This window comes from Colossoma macropomum, unplaced genomic scaffold (assembly GCF_904425465.1).
Source record: "Colossoma macropomum unplaced genomic scaffold, Colossoma_macropomum, whole genome shotgun sequence".
NCBI lineage: Eukaryota > Metazoa > Chordata > Actinopteri > Characiformes > Serrasalmidae > Colossoma > Colossoma macropomum.
The window spans coordinates 16,311,226-16,339,135 of record NW_023494808.1 but is presented as its reverse complement, the minus strand read 5'-3'; the positions used below and the strand labels follow the sequence as shown (position 1 = coordinate 16,339,135).

At 42.3% G+C, this 27,910-nt stretch overlaps 1 protein-coding gene across 1 annotated transcript; it reads right to left on the bottom strand.

Annotated features, from left to right (window-relative positions):
• Positions 1 to 682: 682 nt before the first annotated feature.
• On the bottom strand, positions 683 to 27,679 carry LOC118797995 (A disintegrin and metalloproteinase with thrombospondin motifs 5). Its single transcript, XM_036557291.1, has 8 exons — positions 26,825 to 27,679; positions 12,776 to 12,908; positions 11,492 to 11,659; positions 9,662 to 9,945; positions 5,651 to 5,834; positions 4,312 to 4,487; positions 3,839 to 4,014; positions 683 to 1,866 (listed from the first exon to the last, which is right to left on the bottom strand). Exons 1-8 carry the CDS (start codon positions 27,677 to 27,679, stop codon positions 1,236 to 1,238), a joined length of 2,607 nt encoding a protein of 868 aa, XP_036413184.1. The 3' UTR covers positions 683 to 1,235.
• Positions 27,680 to 27,910: the final 231 nt, after the last annotated feature.

Below are 27,910 nucleotides of genomic sequence, written 5' to 3'. Positions count from 1 at the left end.
TATATAGAACCATATACAACACATTTTCCGTCAGTCTGAAGAACCATTTTACCATGCAAAGAACCAATTAAGCATGAATGGTTCCGAATAGAATCATTGCCTTTACTAAACAACCTTTGAAGAACCATCTGTTTTAAATGTCTAGGTGAAGGGTGAGCACACTATATATTGAAAAAACTGTAATTATATTTAGTTGTTGAAGCTTCTGCGTAATTTTCTGTTAAATATATGTTTCCTGTTTTTTTCGGTTGCTGAATAAGGGTTAACTTATAATTAATGGCTGTTTTAACTGTAAAGTAAAGAGATGAAAGGTGGCCTCTGACTTTTGACAGTTCACTACAGATAGAGATGTGAATTACTCTGGAGAATTCCTTCAGCCAGTGTTCCAAATTCTACATGGCAAAGTGTCAATAGTGGAAAACGGGATAGGACGTATGGTCTGAGTTATCCCTCTTGGTGTGCAAGAATCCATGGCACATATAAACAAAAAGGATCCTGAACACATAGAGAAAGAAACATACACACATGGAGGGCAACAGATCTCACAATGAAATGTGAAAATGTGCCCTTATGGTTTTTTCAGTTTTAAAGAAAAGTCCATCAGGCTGTTTTGAGAATGTGCTGGACATAAACATAAGAAAATAGTAACAGGTATTGGTCACAAATACACTCCAATGGGCATGTTTACAAGCTTCCATTTCTAGAAGGTCTGCACCATTGTTAGAGCTGTCGAACTCCAAAGCCAGAGTAGTCTCACTACAGTCCCATGGTGTGGAAATATCTCAATTCACCTGCAGTCCTCTATGTGAACCTAAGGTTTCATTTCTGTTGTTGTTGCTGGATTGCAGTTCAAATCTCATCTGGTGATGGACATGCACTGAACCCCAAAGGGGAGTGACTGGACAAAGAGATGTGGTTGTCAGGAGAGGAGTGGCTATTTATCAGTGAATCCAGACTGTAGATGAAGTCACTGTTTTGCATTAGAGGCCAGGGCTGGCGCTCCTTGTCCAAGGTCATCGTCAGAATACAAGCCAAAGTTCCACAGTGACATTCTAGGCCATGAAACAGCATAAGAACAATCACGACTGCAAAAGAACCTTTTATGGTTCTGCTCCAAAAGATTCTATGTGCTCCAATCTGTCCGTCTCTTCTTGAGACCTTCCACTGCGGACGTGGAAGAAGAGGCACGTGTCCATAAGAGCAAGCTTTCCCAAGTCTGTTTCCTTGAAGGTTCTTCAGCACTTTTTAACAAGGCAGTGTTTAAAGGCTGAAGGTCTGGGTCCCAGAGGGCACCCCTTACTTAGCTTACCCTGAGGGTCCTTGCACTGAACGGTGCGACTCTGCCAGCCCGTGTCACAAGTCCTGGAGCAAGTCATCCATGGCCCTGTCACCCACCTAGGTCCAGGTGGGGTCGTTGATGCAGGTTCAATCGTGGAGGGCATCTCCGTGGTCATGGTCAACACCTCAGCTGAGGACAAAGCTGCAGCTGTGGCGGAAAGCAGTGAGGTGGTCCGAGGCGGGAGCGGCATCTTGCGTGGCATGAAGAAGCTGTAGCGTATGTCTAGTGGCTTCTTTGCATCGGTCGCCAATATCTGGACCACCAGGCTTTCTCGGAGAGCCCCAGGCCCCATGCTGTGGAGGGCCTCATCATGCTGGCTCCAGCCACTGTAGTTGAACATAGTGCCGTTCAAAGGGATGACGGTCTCCGAGGTGGAGATCATGAACTTGCCATTGAGGAGGTAATCTGCTCCGGGCCGACGGAGGGCTAGGTAGGCTGTGAAGCGAGTCTGACCTTTTGGCATGTACTGACGGACCTTGACGTGAGTTGAGCCTTCGGGGATCTTTACCACATCAGTGTAGCCCTTACTGTAGGTGGGATTAGAGGAAGAGAAGGTGGAGAAAAATGTGATTAGCATGCTAGTCTTAACAGCTCCTTCTTTCAAAGCAGCAAGGCATGATGTATCAGTATACTACCAAGCTCGACAGCCTGGACATCCTTGGGAAGCACTACAGTAGGTCTCAACCTTGGTCATTTGACACCCCTGCCCTACACATTTTAGTGTTTTTGGTAACACTTTTGAATTCTACCAAAATAGAGACATCATAACACATGCATATAAATCAAATAAAACATAATAAAGCAATACTGAACAGCTTATATCAGTATTATTTAGGTGTTTTATGAAGTAAATGACATTGTATTGACATAAGGGCCCTTAAACTAAAGTGAAAGACATCAGTTCCATTTATTTCTGGGGATATAAAGCTCCATTATTTAAACTTTTTTAAGTATCATTCTCAAGTTATGGAACTTATTAGCTCATCAGTTGAATAAAAGATGCCCTCAGACTAAAGTGACACAGAAAATATATGAGAAAATGAAAGTTATCTTTTTAAGGCTTTTGAAAGCTTTCACTGAATTGGTACATGGTTTCCTAATTTGCTCTCTGCTTTGTGATGCTTCACAATGGTGTTATAAAGGGAGCAAATGTCCATCACTTTAGTATAATGACCCTTATGTCAATACAATGTCATTTTCTTCATAAAACATGAGAATATGGACATAAGCCGTTTATAACTACTCCAGTACTGCTTTTTGAATAGATTATTCAGTGCTAACACATGTGTTAAAGACTATGTAGGTAGTCTTCCAATAAAGTGCTGCCATGTTTTCCTTGTGCTAACACACTCACTTCAACTTAGAAAGAGCCTGTCTAGTTGTATCAGGTGTGTTAGAGTGAGGAAAACACCAAAATCTGCAGGTTGGTGCTTCTCCAGGACCAGGGTTGGGAACCACCGGTACAGTATAGGGCTGCAACTTATCATTTATAAAATTTGACAAATTCAATAATTCAAATACATTATAACTATAAATTCATTTGAATAACCAACACTATTATTACTTCTATGCAACCACTCAATTATGCGCACCATGTTTTAGTAACACACTTTAACAGGCTTTCCAGTCACCAGTATCAAGCAGTTGTCTTCACACTGTGAAACAATGATCTTTTCATGCAAAAAACAAGATCAGCAGTTGTTTCAAGTGACATAAGCACTCAAGTACTGCTTTTTAAATACATTATTCAATGCTAGTGTGTTAAGGACAAAGAAGCAGAGCCTATTTTGAGCTGACAATATCAAGTTTAATTGTTCGGTGCAGTCTAAATGAGTTCTGGAATAGCTCTGGATTGCTATCTAGTTAGCTTTGCTACATTTATTATAAAGAATAAAAGAGAGTGTGAAAACTAGTAAGCTGTTTGGAGTCGTAGGAAACAAACTGAGACTACACCAGGTGTAAAGTCCAACATTTCGCTAAGTGTAGAGTGTGCTCTGGGGGAAAGTGGTGTTTGTGCAGCATTCTAAACCTTCATCATGTAGAATTGCAGTTACTCAGCCACTCACTTAACAACAAAGTTATTAAGGGTTGAAAAGATGTTGCTTCCTCTGTTTCTCTGCACTGCTCATCATATTAAAACTTGTTCAGTGTTGCCAGATTTGGTGTAATTCCTCCGAATAGCATTGTGCTGTGTTAGTTTCTTGTTTCACAGTTATGTTTTTTTTTCAGTACCCTGATGTATTTCAGTTAAGTTTAAGTAAAAAATGAAAAGAAAAATAAGTAATTATTATAAGAAATAATATTCGACAGAATATTTGAAAATGAAACATCCAGTAGTTGCAGACCGAGTATCAAATATGTCATTGTATCCTTTCTGTTAAGTGCTTTGAATAAAAGATGAAAACTGACAACATGCAAGAACAGTTACATCTAAACTTACAGCGAACATTTGGCAAATTAATTGCAAAAACAACTTGGTGCATATGAGCATTCTCCTACCATTTCTTTGTGAAGTTGCCAGCCACTTTTATACAGCTGGTGCTGTCGCCACCACAGATGCCGCACTTGTCATACTGCAGCTTGGAGCCTATGATACCATCACAGCCGGTGCGCACGCACTTCCCTTTCACGCACACTGAGCTGCTGTAGGGCCTACATTCAGTTCCATCTATCACCTGAGGAAAAACAAACAGTCATTCTTTTTCACTTTGCATGGTAGGTGTCTCTGCCAAATGCTGAACTGTTCTTTTTGGCAAAGCCCTGGTCATTAGCTCAGTTCTTCTTCTTACTTTCCAGGATAACAGGACTTGACAAGCATTTCGTTTAATGCTGCCTGGTTAGTAATTTAATACCACTTAATACCAATTGCGTCACTTATTAGCCCTCATTAATTCTGGTTAAGACTTCATGCCACAGCTCTGTGCAAAATTTGTGTGCAGTCATTATATTGTGAATAACTGCCCTGAACTTACCCTTTGAGAGAAGACTACATAGTAGCCTGTGCCCTTGGCCCTACAAGTCAGCTTGCACATGTCCTTTGGCAGTACACCAGCGTACTTGGGAACCCACTCCACAAAGGTCTTCACTCCCTTAGGGTCAGTCTGAGGCCCGTTCCTCACCTCACACTGCTCTTGCCTAAAAGTCTTACCTAACGGATACAAAGCAACACAAAATGAATATAGTTGTTGTTATTATTACTATTATTAGTTGTAGTGATAGTAGCAATAGTAGTGGTATTAATGGGTGGGATTTATACTAGTGGTGTGAAATGTAGTTAATGCATTTTCTTAATTTGACCTTTTAAACCATACATACACTGAAAAAAGGTAATAAAATAGAAAATGTACTGGCAAAAATGTATGGTATGTTTTCTGTAAAAAACATACCATACATAATCTGTCACTCATTTAACAGAAAATTCTGACAAATATAATGACTGGCTGGTATCAACCATTATTGACAATCCACAGATTTAGTGATATCATGATGACCGTAATCAGTGACATCCTCTTGGGCTGTGGTATCAGCAGGATTAAGACATGTGATATTCTGACAATAGAACAAAACCTTACAAGTTTGTCTACTGAGAGCCCAGTTAGCAACTGTTAAGCTTAAAGTCACTACCTGTTTACTTTTATCACAGCAAGACAAGCCATACTGGTAAATCTGAACACAAAATACTATCATAGTGAACAACAAAAACATGTTAAATGCATCCAGTCCTACGATTTAGCATGGACATATCACGTTGTGAAACAAAAACATTTACTATGAAGAGAACTGATGAAAAATAGGAAAAAAGAGGTAATTAAGAGAAGCTAAAACCTCAAAGAATTCTGGGTAACACTGTCCTCAGTGATACAGTAAAAGCAGATTACCTGAGGTAAAATCTCTATCAATACAAATGAAAGCTAAAACACATTCATTACAATTAAGTGTTTCACGTAATAATGTTACTCTAGTTAGCCGTCATGACATCAAGCATTATGGCATTTTTCTGAACAATTACCAGTAATGGTAACATGACACTGTTTTGTCCTATCACCTGGATCATTAATCATTAATTATTGGCACGTTATCATCCAATACCAATAATATTGCAGATTACTAATATTGGCTGATATATCGGCCACCTGATTTATTGGTCGGGCCCAAGCCAACATTACAGGTAATGGGCATGAGTTGTACTGTGAACTATGAGTTTAAATGTATATGAAGATATTAAAGATATCTTTAAGATATTGTGATTGGTGCATCCTTTGAGAAGGTTTGTGTTGTATGTTTGTTTGTATTTGTGTCGGGGGCACTCACTTTGCGCAGGGCAGGGAGTGACATTGCAGGACCTGTAGATGGCTCTCTTTCCGGTGCAGTAGCGCCCGTTGTTGCGAGGAGGGGGGTTGTTGCACAGACGGTGGGCAAACTGCACTCCACCTCCGCATGTCCGAGAGCATGTCCCCCACGGCCCCCAGGAACTCCAGCTACCGTGGTTAGAGGCCTGAAAGGACACAAAAATAGGTCAATGAGTTGAGGCTATAAAGAGTACATTATATTTCCTCACGAATTCTATTAAATCATTTATGAAATCGTACTACTGAAGGCAATTTACAGGAACACGCACCAAGAAACTTTGCTTGAAAACAAACTGCGACAAGAGTTTGGTGGAACGATAGCAGAAAGAATTTGCCCTTAGAGAATAGAGCATGTTATTTACATGGACGAAGAAACAAGTAATGGAATTGTACTGCAAAATCAAAAGTATGTTTGCCACTAGCATAAAGACGATCAAAAGAAAACAACTGCCCAGTGCCGTAAGGGGCTCTGGGTCCACCTGGGATCTGCAGTCCTCGAGGGAGTCACTGAAGCACATTGTTCTTGACTGTATTTAATGTTGAAAGAATTCGGTTGCATGAATGGCAAGCTGAAAGAGTCTCAGAGAGAGGTTTTATATAAGGGTGTGTGCACACCCATTCCCATTCGTAATAAACAAGCGTTTAGCCAAAAACAGCTGGAGACCTGTCTCGAGTGAGCAACTATGCACTGCAAAGGCCCTTAACATTGGACCCTCTGAAAGAGCACCACCACGGAAGACAAGTTCACCAGAGGAAAGGAGGGGAAGACATGAGCGTATGTGAAGGGAAGACACCAGAACCACGTTTCCTAATTCCAAACAAACATGCACGCAAATACTCTCAAAGGGAACATTGTCCTATGAAAAGAAAATGAGTCCTCCGCAACACTTAACGGCCTGGCAGACATGGACAAAAATACTCGCGCAGCCTTCAGGAAAGAAGAGACAGTAAGGGAAATTCCCCAAGCCCTGTGGGCCAAATATGCTTGACATTAATCTGGTTACCTCAGGCAAAGGCAACGTCTTACGGCTGTGTTTCTACAAAGGTATGCACACAATAACTCATGGAGAGCACTGGAAGAAAGTATACCCAGATACTGTCTATTACTGTAGTCTGAATTCATACAAAATTGGTCATCTTACCAAATAGCACACTTCTTCTGACCGTATCCAGTTTCATGTCTTGTTTTATATGATGAACAGGCTGTTTTTCCTACATATTTGTCTTTGAATGTTTAAGTAATGGTTTGACAGATGTGATTGATCAGCCAAGACATACTTGGTACCCAAATTTTGCTTCTTTAGTTTAGCACTGAAGCTATGAGGCTGACATTGCTATCAAACACCAGAAGTCAATAGTCACACATGTTACGCAGGCATATTACATTACATTTAGCTACTTTTACATTCGTGATTTCTGTTGTTTCCATTTATAAACAGATCTCCTTGGTTCAAATACTCCAGATTAGCAGAGACAATAGAAATCGCAAATGTACTCTGTTGCATCCTCATGCCTGCACTGGAATTGGCACAATACCTGTAGTCTAAAATAGCTGTGGTTAACTACATGGTATCTTTATAGTTTGCAGTAAGTCATATTACGTCCTAAATTACATCAACAAGTCTGTGCGAACTTCAAGAAGACACGGATGTGGTTTGTGTGGGCTGAAAGAAGCTTTGGCTGTGTATTTGCAGAAAAGATTTGGGTAACTTTTGGCTTAACATTAGCTTTGTAGCTCCACCACTACACTAAATAAGTACAATTTGGACACCAAACATGTCTTGGCTGATTGGCTAAGTAGACAGTTGTGTAAATTTGTTTTGTTCATGAAACCATTCCTACTTCCATCAATGTTGCAAACCCTTGCTTTAGAGCATTGGCCACAAAGAGATTTAAGATCTACCTTCCCACAGAGTTAAGCTCCAACCTTGACCTAATGCACTTGATCCAGCTGATCAGGAGATTGTTTAGCAGAGTAAGGCTCAAAACTAAACCAGAAAGGTAGAGCTCCAGGAGGTCACTCAGAATGACCATTGAGTGCAAGTGAAAGAGGGGGAGTGAGGATTTTGATGCAATAGAAAGAACCATTTTAACTTGACAACATAAACTACGAGCTAATGCTAAACAGTGATTCTCGGGCCTTAGAGTAGGTTCACGTTTTTGGTCTATCCAAGCTTCCAACACTCATGGACCAAGAACACTGAATGTTTGGTTAGGTCTACCAGGAGCAATGATACAGCAAAGATTTGGGCCATCTGGTGGGCCCTAGGGAGTGGGTGGAGGAGCACTGCTTTTGAAGATGGGCTCTCTTGTCAGTTATGCCAACTGTCTAAGCCAGAGGTCTTGAAATCCAGAACAAGAATTCAATTTTCTTTCCTGGGTTTTGCAATCATTGAACTGTTAATATACTGTTAACGTATCACTGATTACAAAATCCAGGACCCATTCTCTGTGGGTGGAGAGGATGGCCCTCCCTCTCCTTCTATCACTCAGAATTGGCAGTTAATGTTCTCCTCCAAGTGTGTTGAGCTGCTCAATGATGTTGCATTACCAGCAGTTTGAAAAATTGGCCACAACTTAATTGAAAAGAAAAAAATGGTTCTCTTAATTGTGTAGCATTCCTCATCCCCTCTTTCTCTCGCATTTAATGGCCGTCTTGTGGGTCTCGTCCACATGTTGGAACACCTACTTGCATCTTTCCACTTCTCATCTCCCTTTCCTCTCTCTCTTTTCCTGTTTCTCATATAAGCCCTGTTCTCAGGAGAGTAAGGCCCACACCTTCATGCCTCATTTCACCTGCTCTTACTTGCAGTTTTCTTAAAGGCATCTCCCGCTGATCTCTCGTCAGTGCCTCTTTTGCTAACCCTGTCCCACCTCTCCTCACGCTGAATTCCTCTCTGTCTTTCACCACATAACGCCTCTCCTAGGTGCTCTCTTTATTTCCTTTCAACACGCCTGCTTGACTTTCCCTCCCTCACTGTCCCTCTCCTTCACATTCCATCCTAAGTTCCCTCTCGTTACCTCTCTATCCAAACAGTGCCTCCTGGAGAGCCTTTCCATGCACTTTTAACACATCTCCTGCGCTCTCTCTGTAGTGCGGTCCTGCTCTGTGAGAGCAGTACATCATGCCTAGCCTCTCAGCACATAAAAACACCTATCGTTCTTTCCTGCTACCAATCACATTCTCTTTCAGCAGGTCTCTTTTACACACTGCCTCTAGCTGCTCTTTTCCTTCATACAGTTAATACATCTATCCATCTTTCAATTTCGTTCCATTCCTCGCTCTCCAACTCTAATAAGTGTCTCTTGCAGGTCTCCTTCAAAGCCCTTGTCAATCTTTCTCACCCTTTTTCACGTACTCCTTCTAGATCTCTCCTTCACGCCTGCTTTCTCTCTGTTTTGACTGCACACAACTGTACAAGCTTGTTTAAGCTCTGCTGATTTTACTGACTCAAAACATTAACCAGCTTCTATGGTGACATCCTAAAGAGGGTAAGGTTCTTATTCCTCTTCATGTTGAAGTGCATCCAGGGAATGTTGGCATGGCTGGGTGAATGATCATATGGAAGGACGAATGGATGGGCGACAGACAGACAGATGAGCTAGCTCGATGTCTCAGTTAAGGTTAGCTTTTGCTTGGTTGTTAGCTTTTGGTACCAAAGTTTCTCTGATTCTAGTGCATAGTTTTTAAGCTGTGTGGCAGAACAAACCACATCAAACTTTTGATTGGTGAGGGTACTGTTTATGCAAGTGCTACCCAACATTAGGGCTGTCCAGTTTACATCAAAAGCATACTCTGTATGTACATGTACATTGAGTGCCCACAACAACAAGATTAACCCACTTAAGAAACTGAACAAATATTCAGATCAAACCCGTCCATTAAGCCTCACTGAATTACACATTCGTATTCATCACCATGCTCCTCAGACCATCTTCCCCAACCCACAGCACACCTCCTCACCAAACTTACCGAATAGTGCCTCTTGCGGGTCTTGTCCACACACTTCCCTTGTAGGCATATCCTGCCCTTGCCGCATGGTGTGCCCTCTACAGCTGGAAGCTTCTTGGTCAGGCACACCATCTGGCCCTTCCTGATCACTGCGCACCATAGGCGGGCGCACACGTCCATGCCCGGGCACACCGTGTACTCAGGCCCGAAAGCTAGCCGGCACTGGCGCACTGCATCATAGCTCTGACCTGGGAGCTCCTCAGGGCCCAGGATAGGCTGGCGTGGCATGTCCAGCAAACACTCCGCTATAGAGGAGAGCGAAAGTATGAAGAATTAACACAATGAAGTGCTAGCTTCTTAGCACTACTCAGATTTGGATTCCTCAAGTACTTCTCAGAGAAATTAAGTCATTCCAATTACCATATAAGTTCTGATTACCATGGCTATTGCGTATTTGTGAAGAGACCCACGGGCCTTCGTTTATTAAACTTGGTTGGTGCTATGCGTGCTTTGTGTATAATAGAACAATTAAGTGAAATTGTTGTCTGCTAAAGTGCTCAAAAGTGTGGGGCCAAACATTTTACAGAAGACATGGCATAATCCTGTGATTGCTGTGAGAATGTGATGGCATTTGCATGTTTTCACTCTCTTAAAGTGATAAAACCCAATTTTAGCCCATTAAAAATAACACATTTGGGGTCCAAAGTTTGCCTCTTTAGTTTTGTACCGAAGCTACAGGGCTAATTAGGTTAAACAGAGGAATGCTTATGGCTACTATTAGCATTTTGCAAATGGTATGTCTAAATCATCACTAGCCTCAAACTGCAAAAAGTAATTTTAAATAGCCTTGCTTATGTAAAGTAATGTAACTGACATGCTACACTATAGTGCTATCGATGAAAATGGAAAAAAGTAGCATAGCTAAAAACAGTAGTAGCAGTTATCTTGAAGCCTGAATTTTGCATGTTCTTTGGTCTATTTTTAAAAATAACAGTAAAACATTGTCAGAAACCACATTAGCATGTCTGGTTGATATTACTTAAAAACTCGCTGCAGTTTGAGGCAAGTACGTTGACGTAGGGATACAGTTTGCATGATGCTAACTGGTGGGGTATAAGCTTCCATTATTTGTTAGCAAAAACAGCTAAAAGAGCAAACCTCAGACACCAAACATGACTACATTTGGTTTAAGGAAAAACATTGTAAACTCATTTTTTTCTGTCACTTACACAGTTTCCCCTTGCCACAAATGTAATCAATCAGCCAAGACATGTTTGATGTCCAAAGTATTTGCGACTTTAGTTTTGTATCAGAGCTACGAGGCTAATTAGGTTAAAGTAATGGAAGCTTGTGGCCACCCATTCCCATCATGCAAACCACATGCCTATCTAAATCATCTCACATTTCCCTCAAACCACAATGTGTTCTTAAAAGGGAATTCTACCAATTTTTAAACAAAGTCGTTCAGGGTGTTTTGATGTGAGATACAACGTTGCAGAGAAGCTTGTTAGGTCAGAATTGTTCACAGTGGTGGTGATAGGAACCAGACATCCAAAGCATTGAATGCCTATAAAGCTACCTCACAGAAAGATGTTAAACAAGTACCTGATGCATTGTTGATACATTGAACTATGTACAAATTAGTGGAATTTCCCTTTAAGTCATCTCTGACAGGCTTGCTTATGTGGTTTCTGACACTGTATGACATATTGTTATATATAAACATAGACAAAATGGAAGTAGACTGAACTTGATTAGACTGATTGATTACATTTAGAGTAAAGGAAAAGGAATTGTTTTGGCAGCCACTTTAAAAACATCACGTTTAAGAGCCATGAGGTAGATTCACACCATTTCCATCATCAAAGAAGTCGGTGATGGTGGCCGAGGTGCAGCGGCTCCAGGGTTTGGAGGCATCGATGGACGTTAGGATGGACGACATAAGCCTCTTGTCCTCTGTGGAGCCGAACCTCTCCTCACAGAACTTGGAGTCATCGTGGGACAGTCCTAGAAGGTGCCCTGAGAACAAACCACATTAGAGCAATTTTTTTTGTTTCTAAATTCACTGGGGAGTAATCCATGAGTTTGAAGGCAAGAGTATTCCCTGGGCTGTGCTTTCGAAGGCAGATAAATTATACAACTGCCAAAATATCAGGGGACATATGGATGCCAAATTATGTTTTTGTCTTCTCTGATGTAAAACAAATCTCATAAAACTGGGAAGGATCTCAGAAACATTGCCAAGATTTTGTTATACATCTCATAAAGCTCTTCTGTGGAGATCCAGAGGGTGAAATCTTTATGTTCAGAACCATAAGAGGTAATGAAATCAGGCAAGATTTATCACCATTAAAAGCACAGTTGTATGTAATGCATCTTTCTCCTGCCCCTTGTCAAACTCATAGCAGTAATAAGGAAACAGAATAAGAAGGTTAGGCTGCAAGTCCAGAGCCACAGTTTACTGTTGTTCCTGCTTTAGCATAACTCTGTGTTTTTAGTGTCTTCCCTGCTTCACTCCAGGATGGACTTATTAAGTAGATTATTAGTTGGACCACTGACTGAGGCTGTATTTAGCACAAAGGCAGTTTTCAAATGGTAGAGTGAGCATTACACTGAACACTCTCTCCAACAGTTCTCAACACTAAGGTGCTTTTAGGAAACTGGGTACTAGTCTTGTGAGGCCATACATAATCTCATAATGAGAACGCACATTTGGGGACAACTTAAAATTTTGGTGCTGGATTGTGGCAAATTCCTCTATTAATGTTCTGGAGCACAATTGACAACAAGCGCAAAACAAGCTAGTTAGCAAAACGCTATCATTAGCAGAATTGTTTTTTGCTTGCAAGAGGTAATGTTTATTTTTTACCACACTGAAATGCACATGAACATTACATCTGTGGGCTAACGACAGGCTTGCTGTCCATTGGAGACTGCCGACAATGTGAGAGGTACTTGCGTTCATGAGGCATTGTTCCCACCCATATTTAGCCCGACATTTCTTATAGTTATCCCTATTGGTCTGCTAAATTCATCAAGACCTCCAATAGGAGTTTTAGAACAGGAAACACACTACATTGTGCAATGCTGTTTCTGAACAAACAGAAAACCAGTGTAAATGATAACTGTGTGTACCAATCTCATGCGCAACGGTGAAAGCGGCGTGCAGGCCGTCGTCCTCGATGACAGCGCAGCTTCTCTCTGGAGAGCACACAGTTCCCACATCGGCCATGCCCAGTGTATCACACGAGTGATGCCCGCACAGGTCCTGCACAGAGCACATACACACACATAAACACATGACTCGAGTCCTACTGAGACCTTTACTGGGAATTTCACTCTCAATCACATTCTGATAAACACACACACACACACACACACACACACACACACACACAAACATGCACAACTGGTGCCACTCTGTTTAACCTCCTCCTCTTGATTGAAGCATGATGACATAATGTAGCTGTATCAGTGCTGTATCAGTGTAAAGTGGCTGTAGCTGTGCAGAGGGGTGAAATAAGAGTAATGCAGAAAATGCAACTTTCTCCTGGGTTGAGGAAATGTCTCTGTGTAGCCATTAACCAGTCTTGAGAGTCCATAAACTAGAGCTGAGCAATATGACAATGTTTATAGTTATCGTGATAATTTACATATCACAATCATTACAATACTTTTCTGAGCATATTGTGGATTTGAGCATGATAAGTCTGTTTTAATTGTATTTAGTGTAGCATAATGTGTTAAATGCTGGATTCATAGTTTTTGATAGTATTTTTTAAATGTGGCATTACCTGTTGTGTCTGTTCCAGCTTATCAGATGTTAAAAAAATAATATCACGACATGGTGTATCGCAAAAACTTCTTCAAGTATCATTATTACATTACATTTTTGCCATATCGCCCACCTGTACCCTAGACCTACACATTTCAGTGTCTTTGGCACTTTAACTGCATTGATGTAGCTCATTAAGGGCTTAACAAGTAGTGGATGAGTTAAATCGAGTTGTCCAAGCAGGGAAAAAACTAAGTGGAAGTACTGTAGCTTACCCTGCTCACTAATTTGTGCTCCCACTTTATCTACTCACATTGTTTTCAATTGTACCTTCAAGTCTTAGAGAAAATTTGACTTCTGACTTGGAAACGTGCAATGGAGTGGCCTGGCCTGTCTCTTGCTATTAGTGGTTGTTTAGGGCCCCCATGGGTCGCAAATTACACAAGCACTTTCATGTTTTGCCTCATGTAATGCCTATTTTTATTTTAACATCTACTAACTCTACTAATCTCGCAAACAGATTAACGACAAAATGTATAAGTATACATATTTCATGAAAGCAGATGCTTAATATATAAATGTATCACAACCAGAGTAATAAATATAAACCTTACTTGATCTCTGTCTTTATGATTGCCTGGTTTAGTTATGTATCAGTTTGCGCGTGGCAGATGCCAGGCCCATATCAAAAATATGTTCTGTGGTCCACATATTAAAATCGTATGCTTCACTATTACTCTTATGGCATTAACAGCAGCAGCTTGTGCTACAGGAATGATATGAGTGTCTATAAAGAATAAATGTTAAATCAGGCAGATTATGAGGACTGTACAGTGCTGACATGCTGATAGAAGAAGAGAAAATCATGATTTGATGATGAATTCCCTTATTGCATACTGACCGGGATATGCTCCAGCACCCCCTGCGACCCAGGAAGATAACTGGCTTGAATGTGTGTATAGGTTATTCATATAGACAATACTAGAACACATCAGAATTACTATATTATATTATATATACAAATTCTAGAAATCAGTATCGAATAGCCATTTTTCATTCTTGAATACAAAACACACTATATGCTCAAAAGTTTGTGGACAAACCCTCATATTAGTGAATTCAGCTGCATTAAGGTGCACTCACTGCTGATACAGGAGTTTAAATGCACACACAGCTTGTATTGTCTCCATAGAAAACACTGACAAAAGAACAGGATGCTCTGGAGCCTAAGGTCACCATGTCCAATGCTAAATGTAGGCTAGAGGGGTATGAAACTCCCCCAGCATTAAGCTGGGGAGCATTGGAACTGTGTTCTCTAGAGTGAGGGAGCACTAATGAACACTTTTGGAATGAGTTGGAGTGACGTTGTGATCCAAAACGAATCATTCAACATCAATAACTGATCTCACTGGTGCTCCCGCAGCTGAATGCAATCAAATTCTCACAGCAATGTTCCAACATTTAGAGTAAAGTCTTCCTTGATGAGTAGAGACAGTTACGGCAGCAGAGGGGGACAAACTCCTTCTTAAGACTTTGATTTTGGAAGAACACGTGTCCGCAAACTGTTGGCCATATAGTTTAATATAAATATAGCGGGTGGGAGGCCACCATGTAGAGTACTGAACTGCTGGTCAGACTAAGTTTACAAGTATAAACAGCCCTATGTAACAGTCAAAATCTATGTGAGCAATAAGCATACTCCCTTTGCTGCTGTAGCAATAGCAGTGTGTGCTGTGATGTGCTGCAGTTTTTGACGTATGTCATCTTAAGATTAGTAGGAAATTCAGTCCCACCTTAAAAGGTGCCTAAATGCACCATAATGTAACTGCTGCAGCACTTAAGGTGAAACAGAAAATCCGGATAAGATGCTGACTTCAGCCTTGTCAGAAAGTATTCATGCGAATCGACGTTAGCTTAGTGCTAATAAACCACTAGAATACGGACAGCAGTTAGCATTATCGCTGAGGTGGGTTTCTGGCCTAAACCAAAGGCCTAGCTCTAATAGTCATGGTTGCCACTTGCTTAAGATGCTTATTAAATTCCATGACTTGCCCTAAAAACTTCATACTGCAGGCACTTGTTTTCCAGTAGAAGATCTAGATCTGAAATCGGGAGTACTGACTCGGAAATACACAACTTGCAAGTACAACGGAATGCGGCATCGGATCCTTTTGTCCACCCCCCGTGTTTTCATGCACGAAGCTGATAGCTATTGATCTATCATCTCTCCCACACAGATCAATGTGAATACGTCCTGAGGGCCAATGACTGTTCTGCAGAGTAGAGATCGATTAGTCAATGTGCTCTCAAACTCACAACTAGACGAGCACCCATGCAGGCTCATGTGCAGTGCCATGTTGATTCACACGTGGGCTAAACAGTCAGGCAGACACACTCGTGCACCAGCTAAACAAACAAACAGCAATGCTTTAACGACAGACTGATTTTCCCCAGAATGACCAGTGACAGGTAGCTGTGAAAGCCTCTCACTGGATGTATATTTACTCCTTTACTCACGCTTAGAGGAAACAAACCGCAGTCTGTTTCGACATCTCATCCACACACGCATGTAGATGTAGACGCCAACATAACTTAGCCACATTAGAGAAAGGCACTCTTAAAGCCCTGGGCCTCCGGAGACCAAGTGAATTTACTGAAGGAACATCAGGAGAGTCTATATGTACACAGTGTAAATACCCTGATGGCCAAAGTGTGGGCTATTACATCAGTGGAGAGGATGTGTAATGTATATTTAAGTGAGAAGCAGACCAGTGTGAGGGCAGGATACATTTCTCCAAAGGTTGGGTCTGGGATCAGCTTAGATTTTGTATTATTTGAACTATCTACCTCAGATATCAAGGTCCTTTCCGAGCATTTGGGAGCCATGAGCAACATCCTGTTGGGGCCCCCATTCAACCTAGTCATGTTAAGTTGTATGCAAGAATGACAGAGAATTAATACTTCCTTCCAGGGTTGTAATTATTACAATTACTTAGGGTCGTATCTCCAAAAAAGTAACTTCACAGGAGAAGGACCAAACATTCTTAACTTTCATTGGGAGTTAATGTAACAAAATTCTATTCAAGTCATTTTGGATCATTTCTATTGGTCCATTAATTATAAAACTGAGCTTTCCCTTTGCTGTTGCTTTAGTTAGTCTGCTGGTTCATCCATTTGATTTGTCCATTGTTCTCCTGTGAGCACTGTCTAGCTTAGTCTCCTGAAGGCATCCTCTAGTGCTAATAAAATTCATCAAGACACCCATCAGCGGAACTTGCCATTTAAAATCTGTATTTGCAGAGAGGACTTGCAAAGAAACAGTGCATGAACAGCTGGGCTTCAGGGTGGAACTATGGATGGATCAAAAGGTAGAACTAGGAATGTGTGTTAACTTTGATGGAGCTGCTCCACTGTGAATGAAATTCATTTTGATCAGAAAAAGAAATTGTGTAAAGAGTAAACACAGTAAAACAGTAAATAACTATATACAGGAAAAATACTGCCTACTAAACCATATGTATGAAATAAATAAACAATAAATCAATACAAGCGCAGCTAACACTAACTGTGCTCATTGGGTGCCCACTAGTGTCTTGGGGACAGTAAGCAACTGCTTATATGACTTATAGCTTGTAGAGAATCCGCACACACGTAAACTGAGCGTCTGATATCTACTGCATCTAAGCTGGCTATAACTTTTGACATTTTGTCAGTTGCATTCTGATTGGTTGTCCTTATGTAGTTTTTTTACTCTTTCATGCAGTAGGCTTTATCAGTCTAATGAAAAAAGAAACTTTTGCAAGCAGTTGAACAGCATGCCGGCCATTACAGAGCTTTTTGGAGCAAGATATAATAGCTGGACTTTTTTGTGAAGTTTACCGCATCACCTCTTTAAAAGTTATTCAAGACTTTTCTTAAAAGCATTTAGAAGTTTTTAAGTGAGATATACTTGCGTTTTCCAATGCATGCCAATATATTTCCCATTAAGCTTTTTTAGTCTAGCTAAAAAATATACCACATCTGTTATTGGTCATTTGGAACGCTAGTTAAACGGTCCCTTCCTGTCAAAGTAGGTGGCTCTTGGCCATGTTAAGGGACGAAACACTAGACTATCTGACAATAAACAAGATTAAACAGCCCTGGTTGCAGTAAATCATCCAGGTACTAACAACACACCTGTCAATCCTCATACAAATATGCAGATGAGGGATAGGAAACTAAAATTAAAATTTGATAAAAAACTGTGAGTCAATTTTTTTATGGAAGTTAATTTAACAAGATATTTTTCCAAGTAATTCTGGATAATTTCTATTTGTCTATTCATTATGCCATTTTGACAACATGCAAACACTGTAACTCGCATTTTCAAAAATGGCAAAAGATTCATGGTTTTTCGTGTGATAGCAGTGCTATGCAAGATCAATGATATGTACACTTCCATAACCAACATACAGACTGAAAAAACAAAAATTCATATTGTCCTCTATTTGTCTTGCTCTCTTTCCTTCTTTTTGCACCCATTTCTTTTACTTTTTTGGACACAGCACAGACATTTGAGAGACAGTAGGGACAGATGCAAACAGAGAGACAGACAGTCAGACAGGCCGGGGGCGCTGGCAAAAGACGGAGATGGAAACATAGAGAGAAAAAGACAGATCCACAGACAGCGATTTGAGGAATTCTCTTGGCTGCTGACCAACGGCCTAGAGTCAGCCAGAAGGAGGACGAGGGAGGCCACGAGGAAATGAAAGTTTAGGAAATATTCAGGCAAAACAATATTGGCAGCTCCAACAGAGAGGTATGTAGGTCAGTCAACCATCATAACAGCAGCTGAGCGTCTTGGCATTGGCTGGGTCAGTGGTGGTAGATGCCCTTTCAGAGTTAGAATAACAGCGTCCTGCCCGAATGCATATAATACACTGCCAAACATGTTAGCCTCAGGGACTAGCCACGACAATCCGGCCAATCAGATGGGAAAGAGTGACGGACTGTCAATCAAAGGCACTGAATAATGAGGCCACTGGAGGAGGAAGATGAGAGGCCAGGAAAAACAGCTTTGGGGAGGAAAATTAACAGTGGCTAGAAATGAAAGATGATGAAAATAGTTTACAGCTGAAAGAGGGTTGGCGGAAACAGATGGACAGAAAGATGGAAAAGGAGGTCTGTCTCTTGCTAACATGCACAAACATCACATTAATCATACACAGGGCTGTCAACGTTCATAAATTTGCATACAGTTCATTAATTTGTGACAAAGTTGGCTGTTTGGAAAAATATCAATTTCTGACTGTCATCAAACTTTTCTTCCAGTTATGAACATCTACAAAATCTATATATCTAAAGTTACAAGTTGTTTAAAGAGCATATCGTCACTGTCCAAAGAAAAACATGCATCTCAAAAATAGGACCTTTACACAAGAAGGCAAGAATATTCATAACTTCTAGTGTAAGTTAACGCAAAGAGGTTTTACTGATTTTGGAGCATTTATATTGGTCCATTCATCATGAAGTTTTCATACAATGTAAAGGACAGCTGTTCAAATGAAACATGACAGTGTTCTTGGTCAGTGCAGCTGACAAGCAAAACTGTTAACCAATGAACTACATATTGTCACTGTTCACCAGTAGGCAGGGAAATTAATATTAATCAATAATATCACATTTCACCTCCCCCTCCACCACCCCCAGCTATCATTAAGTGAAAACACTCAGCTATTACAAAGACTCTCCCTGATGTTCTTCAGTGTTTCACTCGAAAATATGTCACGGTAAGGAAGTGTTATGATCTCTTGACTTCATTTTACTGGTAAAACATCTATTTTGAACTTTTAAATGTCGATACTTTCTGACTTTCACTCAAGTAGATGTTTGGCTCCATACTTCCATTTTTTAACTGACTATTTTTTTCATATTTTTGCCCAATTTTCTTTAGTTGTAGCCAATGTCCACCCGCTACCAGCACCCTATCACCTGATCCTAACAAGTTGGGAGGGTGAAGGCTAGCATGTGCATCCTCCACCTACCACATCATTGTTTTAAACTGTCGCTAATGCAATATCATTGGACAGCTCAATGTCTATTAATTTCACATGTGAATATGCACTGAATGTGTTATTTTTGACATAAATTGAAAAACAATTGTGAAAAAAATGTGGGATCAAGTAAAAAAAATATATGATCATATGTTAAAAAACATAAAAATACTGGAATATGTAAAAAAAAAGAGATTACACATGAAATGTGATCACATGTGAGAGCCATCCTACCCACTCAGAGAGAGTGAGGCCAACTATGCTCTTTTAGACTCCTGGCCACGGATGGCTGTGGCATCACCAGGGATGGAAATCGTGATCTCCTGATGATAGGGCCAACTGTTGCACCACTCTTTTAATTGAGTAAGATCTTCACAAAGCTGTCACACTTTCACTTAAATACAGTTTCTCTGTGCTTTCACGATGCCTGAATGTCAGTCAAAAATACTGTAAACCGGTCAGTCATGTCAGTAAAACCCCAAATTTAAGGCTTGCAGCCCTGCTCTTACAGCTTATCCAAAGACAAGTCATGACTCCCACGCTTGGCGTCAGTTCAGAGCAAACACACTGAGGAGAGACAGACAGGAAGAGTAGAGCTGAGGTGGAGAGAGCCCTGGATACTTGATTCTAGGTGTGACCCACACCACGGGTTTCTGTCAGCTGGTTCTGATTTGTTGTTCTTCTCAGGGCTGGGAAAACGACACTGCTTCCTCTTTGTTCTGTCTCTTTCTCTGATCCTCATCATCAGCCTATTAAACTGCAGTCTTAGTACTCAGCTTTTAACTGTTAGCCGCATTTATTGCGAGTGATAAAAGCACAGTGTAATTCAATATGAATTAGCTCCTGCAAACGAGTGGAGAAATTCTGTCACAGGTGCAGATTTTTGAACTTTCTCCACTGCATCTACTGCAGACAGGGAAAGGCAATCTTTTATTATAATTTGAATTTGAAGGGCACTTCCACAGATTTCTGCATAATTCAATTGTTAAGATGTAAACAAAGTAATTCAGAGTGGTTAATGTGAAGTGGTGCATTGTAGACAACTCTTTGCAGTGGTGGTGATGGGAACCAGGGGTTGTGATGTCCACAATGCAAATATAGCCATTGTAATTACTATCAAAAATGACCAGTGAATCTGCATGTCTTCTGAGTTTTGTTGATGACGTGTCCCCATACAGCACGGTTGCTGTGTATCTTCACAGTGATAGATATCTTAAAGTAAAACTAATATAGGGGCCGCCTCCCTTTATATCAACACAGAAATGGGAGCGACTCCGGCTCCAGCTGCTGTCAAAAACAAACTTCTTGTCCTATTGAGTTTCTCAAAAGTGTCCGGAACTGATCCCATGGTGCTGCTGCCCAGCGCTGGCACAGGACCCAAACCTCTTGGCCAGCCAGACGGCGTCACGGATGGAAGGAGCCCGTCCCAAATCTGTGAGGATTGCCGGTGTACAGTATAGGCAGTAAAATGTAGGATGTGTGAAATACCCCAGCTGACTATGACAAACAGGAGGGGAAAGACTTGCAGGAGAAATCAGAGACCTCAGAAATTCTCAGTAGTTCTGTATTACAAATACACATTCATGCGCATGTACACAGTCATGAACTATGGACATGGGAATGAGCATGAATTAACCATGATTTAGCAGTGGGGTAGTCTTGTGGGGCCAGAAATGATCTTGTAATAAGAACGTCTGTGGACAACTGTGAGAAATTCGGGGCTAAATGTGAGTGGGATCGTATTAGAGTGGGAACAAACTGACTGTGAAATTTCAAATCCAATGCCTTATGAAGGCGCAGCTCAAAGTAGGTTTCGCTTCTTAAGACTGGCAGACGTTAGCATGGCTGAAAGGCCCTTGAACTCCATTTAAGCATGTGTGGTAAAAATAAATATCACCTTTCAAAACCATTAATTTTTGGAGTTTTCAGGTTTTGGAGGGGGGGTACCCGTGTTAGTGGGTTAGTCTAATGGGAGGTAACTCGGAGTCTATTCACTTCTGGAACACAGTGCTTCACACATCTGACAGTGTCCCTTTCTGACTACAATCACATTCTCATCTTCAGTCAGTCCCCCTAAACAGGCTGACAGTCATTGTCCAACTGCTGACAGGCACAGCATTGTCCTCCGTCTCTGTGACCCGCAGCGTCAGAGTGATCCTGTATCCGTCCCCTCCGCGATATAACATCTCATAAACGCGCGCTCACAAAACCGCCTGTCCCCTCTCAATGTGCCTCTTGTTCCGGGCTGCTTTGGTATGCGCCCAGCTCCATGGGCATCTCCACATGCCTGAACTCACACTGGAACAGAAAGAAGGCCACAGGGTTTCTGGGAACTGTATATGTGTGGGAGGGACTTGTTTTGTCTCGGTAAAACAGTCTGTCCAGGCTACACACGCTACACTATGATTCAAAGATCCAGGGCCGTGGATGCTTCGGGTTCTCATTATGGGAATGAATGACGTAGACGTTAGGGAATAGAGAGCGTGATGTGAAGCGCGTGTTGGTGAGGGCTTTGCCAATGCTGTCGTGTCCGGGCCGCATTCTTTGGGAGGCTTTCTTCCCCCACTCTAAATGAGGAACACTCTGTAGAGTCACATCAAGCTTGCAGAAAGTTTTTGGATTGTCTTTTGAACTGGTTTGAGGTTTGGAGCAAAAAGAATGTTGAGGATGTTTGTAAGTTACTGAGACTGGATCATTCCCTTTTTACGCTCCTTGAAAGCTATTTACTAAAAATAAAAGTGCCAAAAAGGCTGGTCTGGAGTACTGCCAAAGAAAAAACATATTTCGTTTCTTAATGAACATGTCAATGGGTGGTTCACCGAAAAACCATTTGTTGCAAATGAGATGTGCAAGCGTGAATAACTTTAATAATGCAGTGCTCAAGTACCAATTTAATGTTTTTCCTATATGTGTGCCAAGGAGGGTTCTTTGGAGTGATGGCAGAAGTATGCTGAGATAAACACAAATACACATTTCCAAGGAAACATATTGCATCAACACTACATGACCTCCTTCAAAACAGGCGGAAATTTAGAGTGGCAAGTCAAGAACCATTTTTGAGCCTTTATTGTTCAGAGACTGAGGCAGTGATTCTCAATCTTGATCCTAATGACATGCAGGATAAGGAGTACTCCAGAACCAGAGTTGGGAACCTGTGCCGTAGAAGAACCACTTTGAGTTGCCTAAAGAACTTTATCACAGAATTTTTCTCAAAGCTCCAGCATTCTTTTACCTAATCTCTTTTTGCCCCATCTGTAGCATATGGTCCATAACCACTGACAAAGGTTTAGACAAAAAACTTAATGACCTAAAATAGACCTATAATGCAAAACAGTGTGCAATGTGTTTACAACTAACAGATTTTCTGTTTGTTTTTCTTTAATTACAGAGAAAAGCATCAAAATGACTGTATATGGTAATCGACTGCATGCTATAGATAGAGATCAGGTTGAAAAACGCTAGAGTATTACTTTAAGGAGCCATTCATTCAAAGGTTCTTTGGGGGTCCAAAAGTGGTTCTTCTATGGCATCACTCCAAAGATCCCTTCATTTGAAGGTACTGAGTAGAAGCCCTCTGTCCTTTAGGGTAAAGACATACCTCTTCTCTTTCTAAAAATAAGCTCACAGGTCGCTTTATTAGCTACACTTGGTTCAAGACCCAAATAATACCTGCTCAATATTGGTCCTGACTTTTGATGGAGAAGGTAAAGAGCTAAAAATGATCAAATTGTGCAGAGAAACAGATGAACTACATATTATAGTTGTAGAAGTACAAAATGCAGTTATAAAATAACCAAAGTTTGGGAGGAGGACCAGGCCTGAAGCTCCTCCTGCTTCCAAGCTAACATCCCATAAATTTTCTATCCCTACTTTCTGTTTCCTGTGACAATGTTTTTGCACCCCACCACCTCCCCATGTCCTTGTTCCTTAGTCAGTCTTACCTTTGTCCTTCAAGAAGGAATCGGGCCTCCTAGCTCAGAGCAGAAGCTGCTCGGAACTCCAGCCCAAGTTCTCAAAGTTCCCTCCTTACAGCCTGCTTCTGAAAGCATGGTCTGAACTAGTAAAGTGCACCTATATGGTAAAATGAACAAAAAGTGTAGAAACAAGGTAGGTGTACCTTATAAAGTGGTCAGTGAGGGCAAGCTCTCTGGTATTTGGGGTAGGTGGGTGAAATTCTGAAACGTGTTTTGGACAGGGGTCTCAAACTCAAAATTCTTGTAGGCCACTAGAGTATTTTATCTGCCAAATTTCTTTCAAAGTAAGGATTTTAACTACCTAATACACAATCGTAAAATGTTCATTAGCAATTCTTCTGTCAACATAACCCATAACTTTATTTATGATACTTATTTTCAGTAGTAGGATAAATACATAGCATCTAATACATATTGCAGTGTTCGATTACATCAAGTAAACTTGCTTTCAACACGACAATTACATAGGCCACATATCAGCCTCAGCTGTTTTTACACAGCTTATGTTAGGTCACAGTGTCTGGTGGGTGGAGCAAATCTACCATAAAAAATGTTACGTATGATCCACTTATGGTTTTAATTCTTCTTCCCCATCTTCTCACTTAAGCAGGCTGTTTTTGTTACTGTTTTGTTACTGTTTACGACCAGTATATGTAAATGAGCTCTGTTCTGATTGGCTGCTCCCCATTCAAAAAGCAGTCTGTAATAATCTTAGTTATATGCATATATGGACTATATGAACTGGAAAGTAACCTTAAAATTTACATTCTACATTAAACTCTTGTATTCAGGAATTCAGTTTTCCATGATATGGCTTCCTTAAGGATAAACTGTAAATATGTGACGTGCTGTATGAAGCTGTCTCAGTTGGTCAGTATTCTGCCTCTGCCCAATGAGCGCTGGGATATGCTACAGCGATCACCACAACCCAGGAGGATAAGCGGTTTAGAAGGTGAATGAATGAATGATTGAATGAATGATTTACAAATAATGCCATGTTCAGCAACAACTGTCACAGTGTGTAAATTGGAAACTGAGCAGCAGTCCGAGGAAATGGAGGGTGATCATTCCCGGAGTCTGTTTCACACACTCAACTCTCCAGCTTGCCAGCTGGTCTGCTCCTCCCCTCACCCTCTTCCCACCACGACCTACTGACATGACACAGTCAACCACAGCTACCACACACACATGCAGGGGCAACTCTGCCAGGTGTGGAAGTGCTGCTTTGCCAGAGAACACACCGCTGGCACCCATTCGCCCTGTGCCAGCCCAGAGCTGTGTGGCACTGCCAAGAGAAGCTGCCTCTCTGAGGAATCCGGTGTGGCAAAGCCTGCCAAGAGGAAGCTACGTCAACAGTAACAGGCTACGCCAAGCGAGTGCACCTCAGAGCGAGTTCTCAGTGCCAAGAGAAGCCTATCTAAGCACAGAGTCTCAATGCCCAGAGAACCACGGTTAGGCAAGGAACTCAACAGGACCTTGCATGACTTACATGAGCCGCAAACTTTGTCAGGCAACGGGACGCGGCAGCCAGTGGGGGGATTAAACCCGCTAACCACATGAGAGGGGAGCGAGAAAGGCGCTAGCCTTTGTACTTCGATGCTGGTGTTGTCAGAAGAGGGGAAACTTAGACGAGTGTGGTCTCAGCCCATGGAAGGATTTTCAAGTGGTGGATCTGTTTGTTTTCCCGACAGCTCAAGCTCTATAGAGGGCGAGCAGGAGAGGGAGGGAAGGGGGGGAGGGTTGAGGACTGTGGTTTGAAGTAAAAAAGCTTTACATCTCAGCCAGAAACCAATTTGAATGCTGACTTGTCGGCTGCGCAGGAATGTGCACACGCTGTGAGAAAGATCACGCGCATTCAGGAGGCATACACTTGCCGACGGGCTGGGAGCTGGAGGCTGAGGTTGGTGTTCACCTGCTGAAAAAAGAAAATCGCTTCATGTTTGTTGAGCAGGATGAGATAAAAGGATGAAAAGTTTTGCTTCAGATGGTTTGACTTCTCTGATTATGATGAATCTAGACCATCATCATCCTCCAGTCATTAAAACTGACCATTGAAATTTCTCCTATAACGATGATCAATATCACCTTTATAGAATAATATCTAATGCGGCAGTGATGTAGGCATGTGATGTTTTTACACTTGGAACTCCTTTTGTGTCTGTACTTGGCACTGCACACACACACACACATTCATTCTATACTTGTGATATAAGCTTCTATATGGAATACTAACGTCACATGTAGGTGGTGCACATGGATTTTTCAGTGTCTTAGGCAGGTGACTTTCTTCATTTGGAACAACACACCTCCCACCTCACTTACAAGGAGGTCTGACCTCAGAGTTCTCCCCTCCCCTCCCTCCTTCTTCCTTCACTACCACCACATGTCAAAGGCACGATCCAAACTCACAAATTATCGGTTTGTCCTATGTTAGTGTAATATGTTGGCAGCACATGAATGTGTCAACAATGCAGGTGATATTCTTGCTCTTTTTGTGAACTTGGCAGAACATACAGATACACACACACACTCATTATGTCACACAGTCATTATGTCACACACAAGATCATGCACGTTCTTCCTATATTGGTGACATCATTCTCTCCTATATTAAATATTAGTGTCACACGTAAGCAGCACACGTGGATGGCAATGCAGGCAGGTGACTTTTTGGCAACACTACACACACACACACACACACACACACACACACACACATACACACACACTCACTCACTGACACAAGTGCAGATGCAAAAGTCCTCTCCTATACCAAAAGTATCAATTTCTCTTATGTTGATTAATATTTATGTAATACATAGGCAGCACATGTCCATGTGTCAGTGATGCAGGCACTTTTTTGCACTTGCAACTCTTTTTGTGTCTTTGCTTAGCACCACACACGCACACTCACACTGCTCTGTACTGATTATATTAATTTCTGCTATATTGAATATGTAGGCGGCACACATGGGTACATCAGCCATACAAGCTTTTTTTTGCACTTGGAATCCTTTTTATGTCTGCACTTGGCAACACACACAGGTATAAACATAAGACACACACACATACACAAGACACACACATAAGACACACACATACACAAGACACACACATACACAAGACACACACACACACAAGACACACAAAAAAGATACACACAAGACACACATATAAGATACAAACACACATACACAAGATACACACACATATAAGATACACATACACAAGTCACACATAGACACACACACATAAGATACACGCACATAGACAAGATACACACATAAGACACACACACACACACGCACACACACACCACACACACACTTTCAAGTCTGATTTTTTTCCCGTGTTGAACATGATCAGCACAGCGCGCGGGCGGCGCACGTGTCTTTGTTTTTACCTGCCTGGTGAAGAGGATGGCAGCGTCGTGGTGATGCTCGTGGTCGTCGTCCAGCGGGTTCTGCTGGTTCTGCCACTTGCAGAAGCTCTTGAGCGTGGCGGCGGCGTTGCGCGACACCTCCAGGCCCTTCTCCTTCTCCGGCAGCACGGTCACCTTCACCACGGCCAGGCGCACGGGGTTCTCGATGCTGGCGTGACCGTAGAGGCGCGAGGCGATGGACGCCAGCGTGAGCAGGTAGTGCCGAAGCTCGGAGCCGTACTTCTTCGCCATGCTCTCGTCGGCCACCAGCAGCAACTCCACGTGCCGCGCGCGCGACACCGACCTTCCTCGCCTCCTCCTCTTTCCCCCTGCGTGGGACACCCGTTTCTCCTCGGCGTCACGCGTGCCGCAGCTGTCGCGCGCCTCCGCCCCCCGCGCCGCCTCGAAGCGGAAGCCCTCGCGCTTGTAGTAGTAGACGGAGGAGCGCGGGCGCGTGCGCACCTTGTAGCGCGCGCCGTCCACGGCAAAAAAGCCGCGCACGCGTCCGCCGCACAGCTCGAACACCGCCAGAGACTCGGGCTTCGAGTCCACCGTGCCGCGGTACGCGCAGGGACGGCGCGCGCGCCCGCGTCCGAGCTCGAGCGCGCGCTCCACCGACGCGCTCTCGTCCCTCTCCAGGTCGAGCTGGAAGCGCCGGCCGTCCATGTCCAGGAGGAAGCCCGCGCGCCCGCCGCCGCGGTACAGCCGGTCCACCGAGCGCACGAGCCCGGAGTTGCGTCCGGCAGGTGCTGCGCGCGAGCTGGAGGCGGGAGTAGGGAGAAGCGCGCGGCACACGTGGAGCGAGGAGGAAAACAACAAAATAATCCCGAGTAGCATGACGGTCAGCGCGCAAACAACAACACAGGAAAAACACTCAGAGGAGCGCGAGCTGGAATAATCCCTCTGTTTTTCTTTTGTTTTCTCAGTGAAGAGTTGGAGCTCGAGCTCGAGGAGGGCTGCTGAGGGGCAGCATCTTCGGGTTTAGGATCCAGAGAGAGAGAGAGAGAGAGAGAGAGAGAGAGAGACAGAGAGAGAGAGAGAGAGAGAGAGAGAGAGAGAGAGAAACAA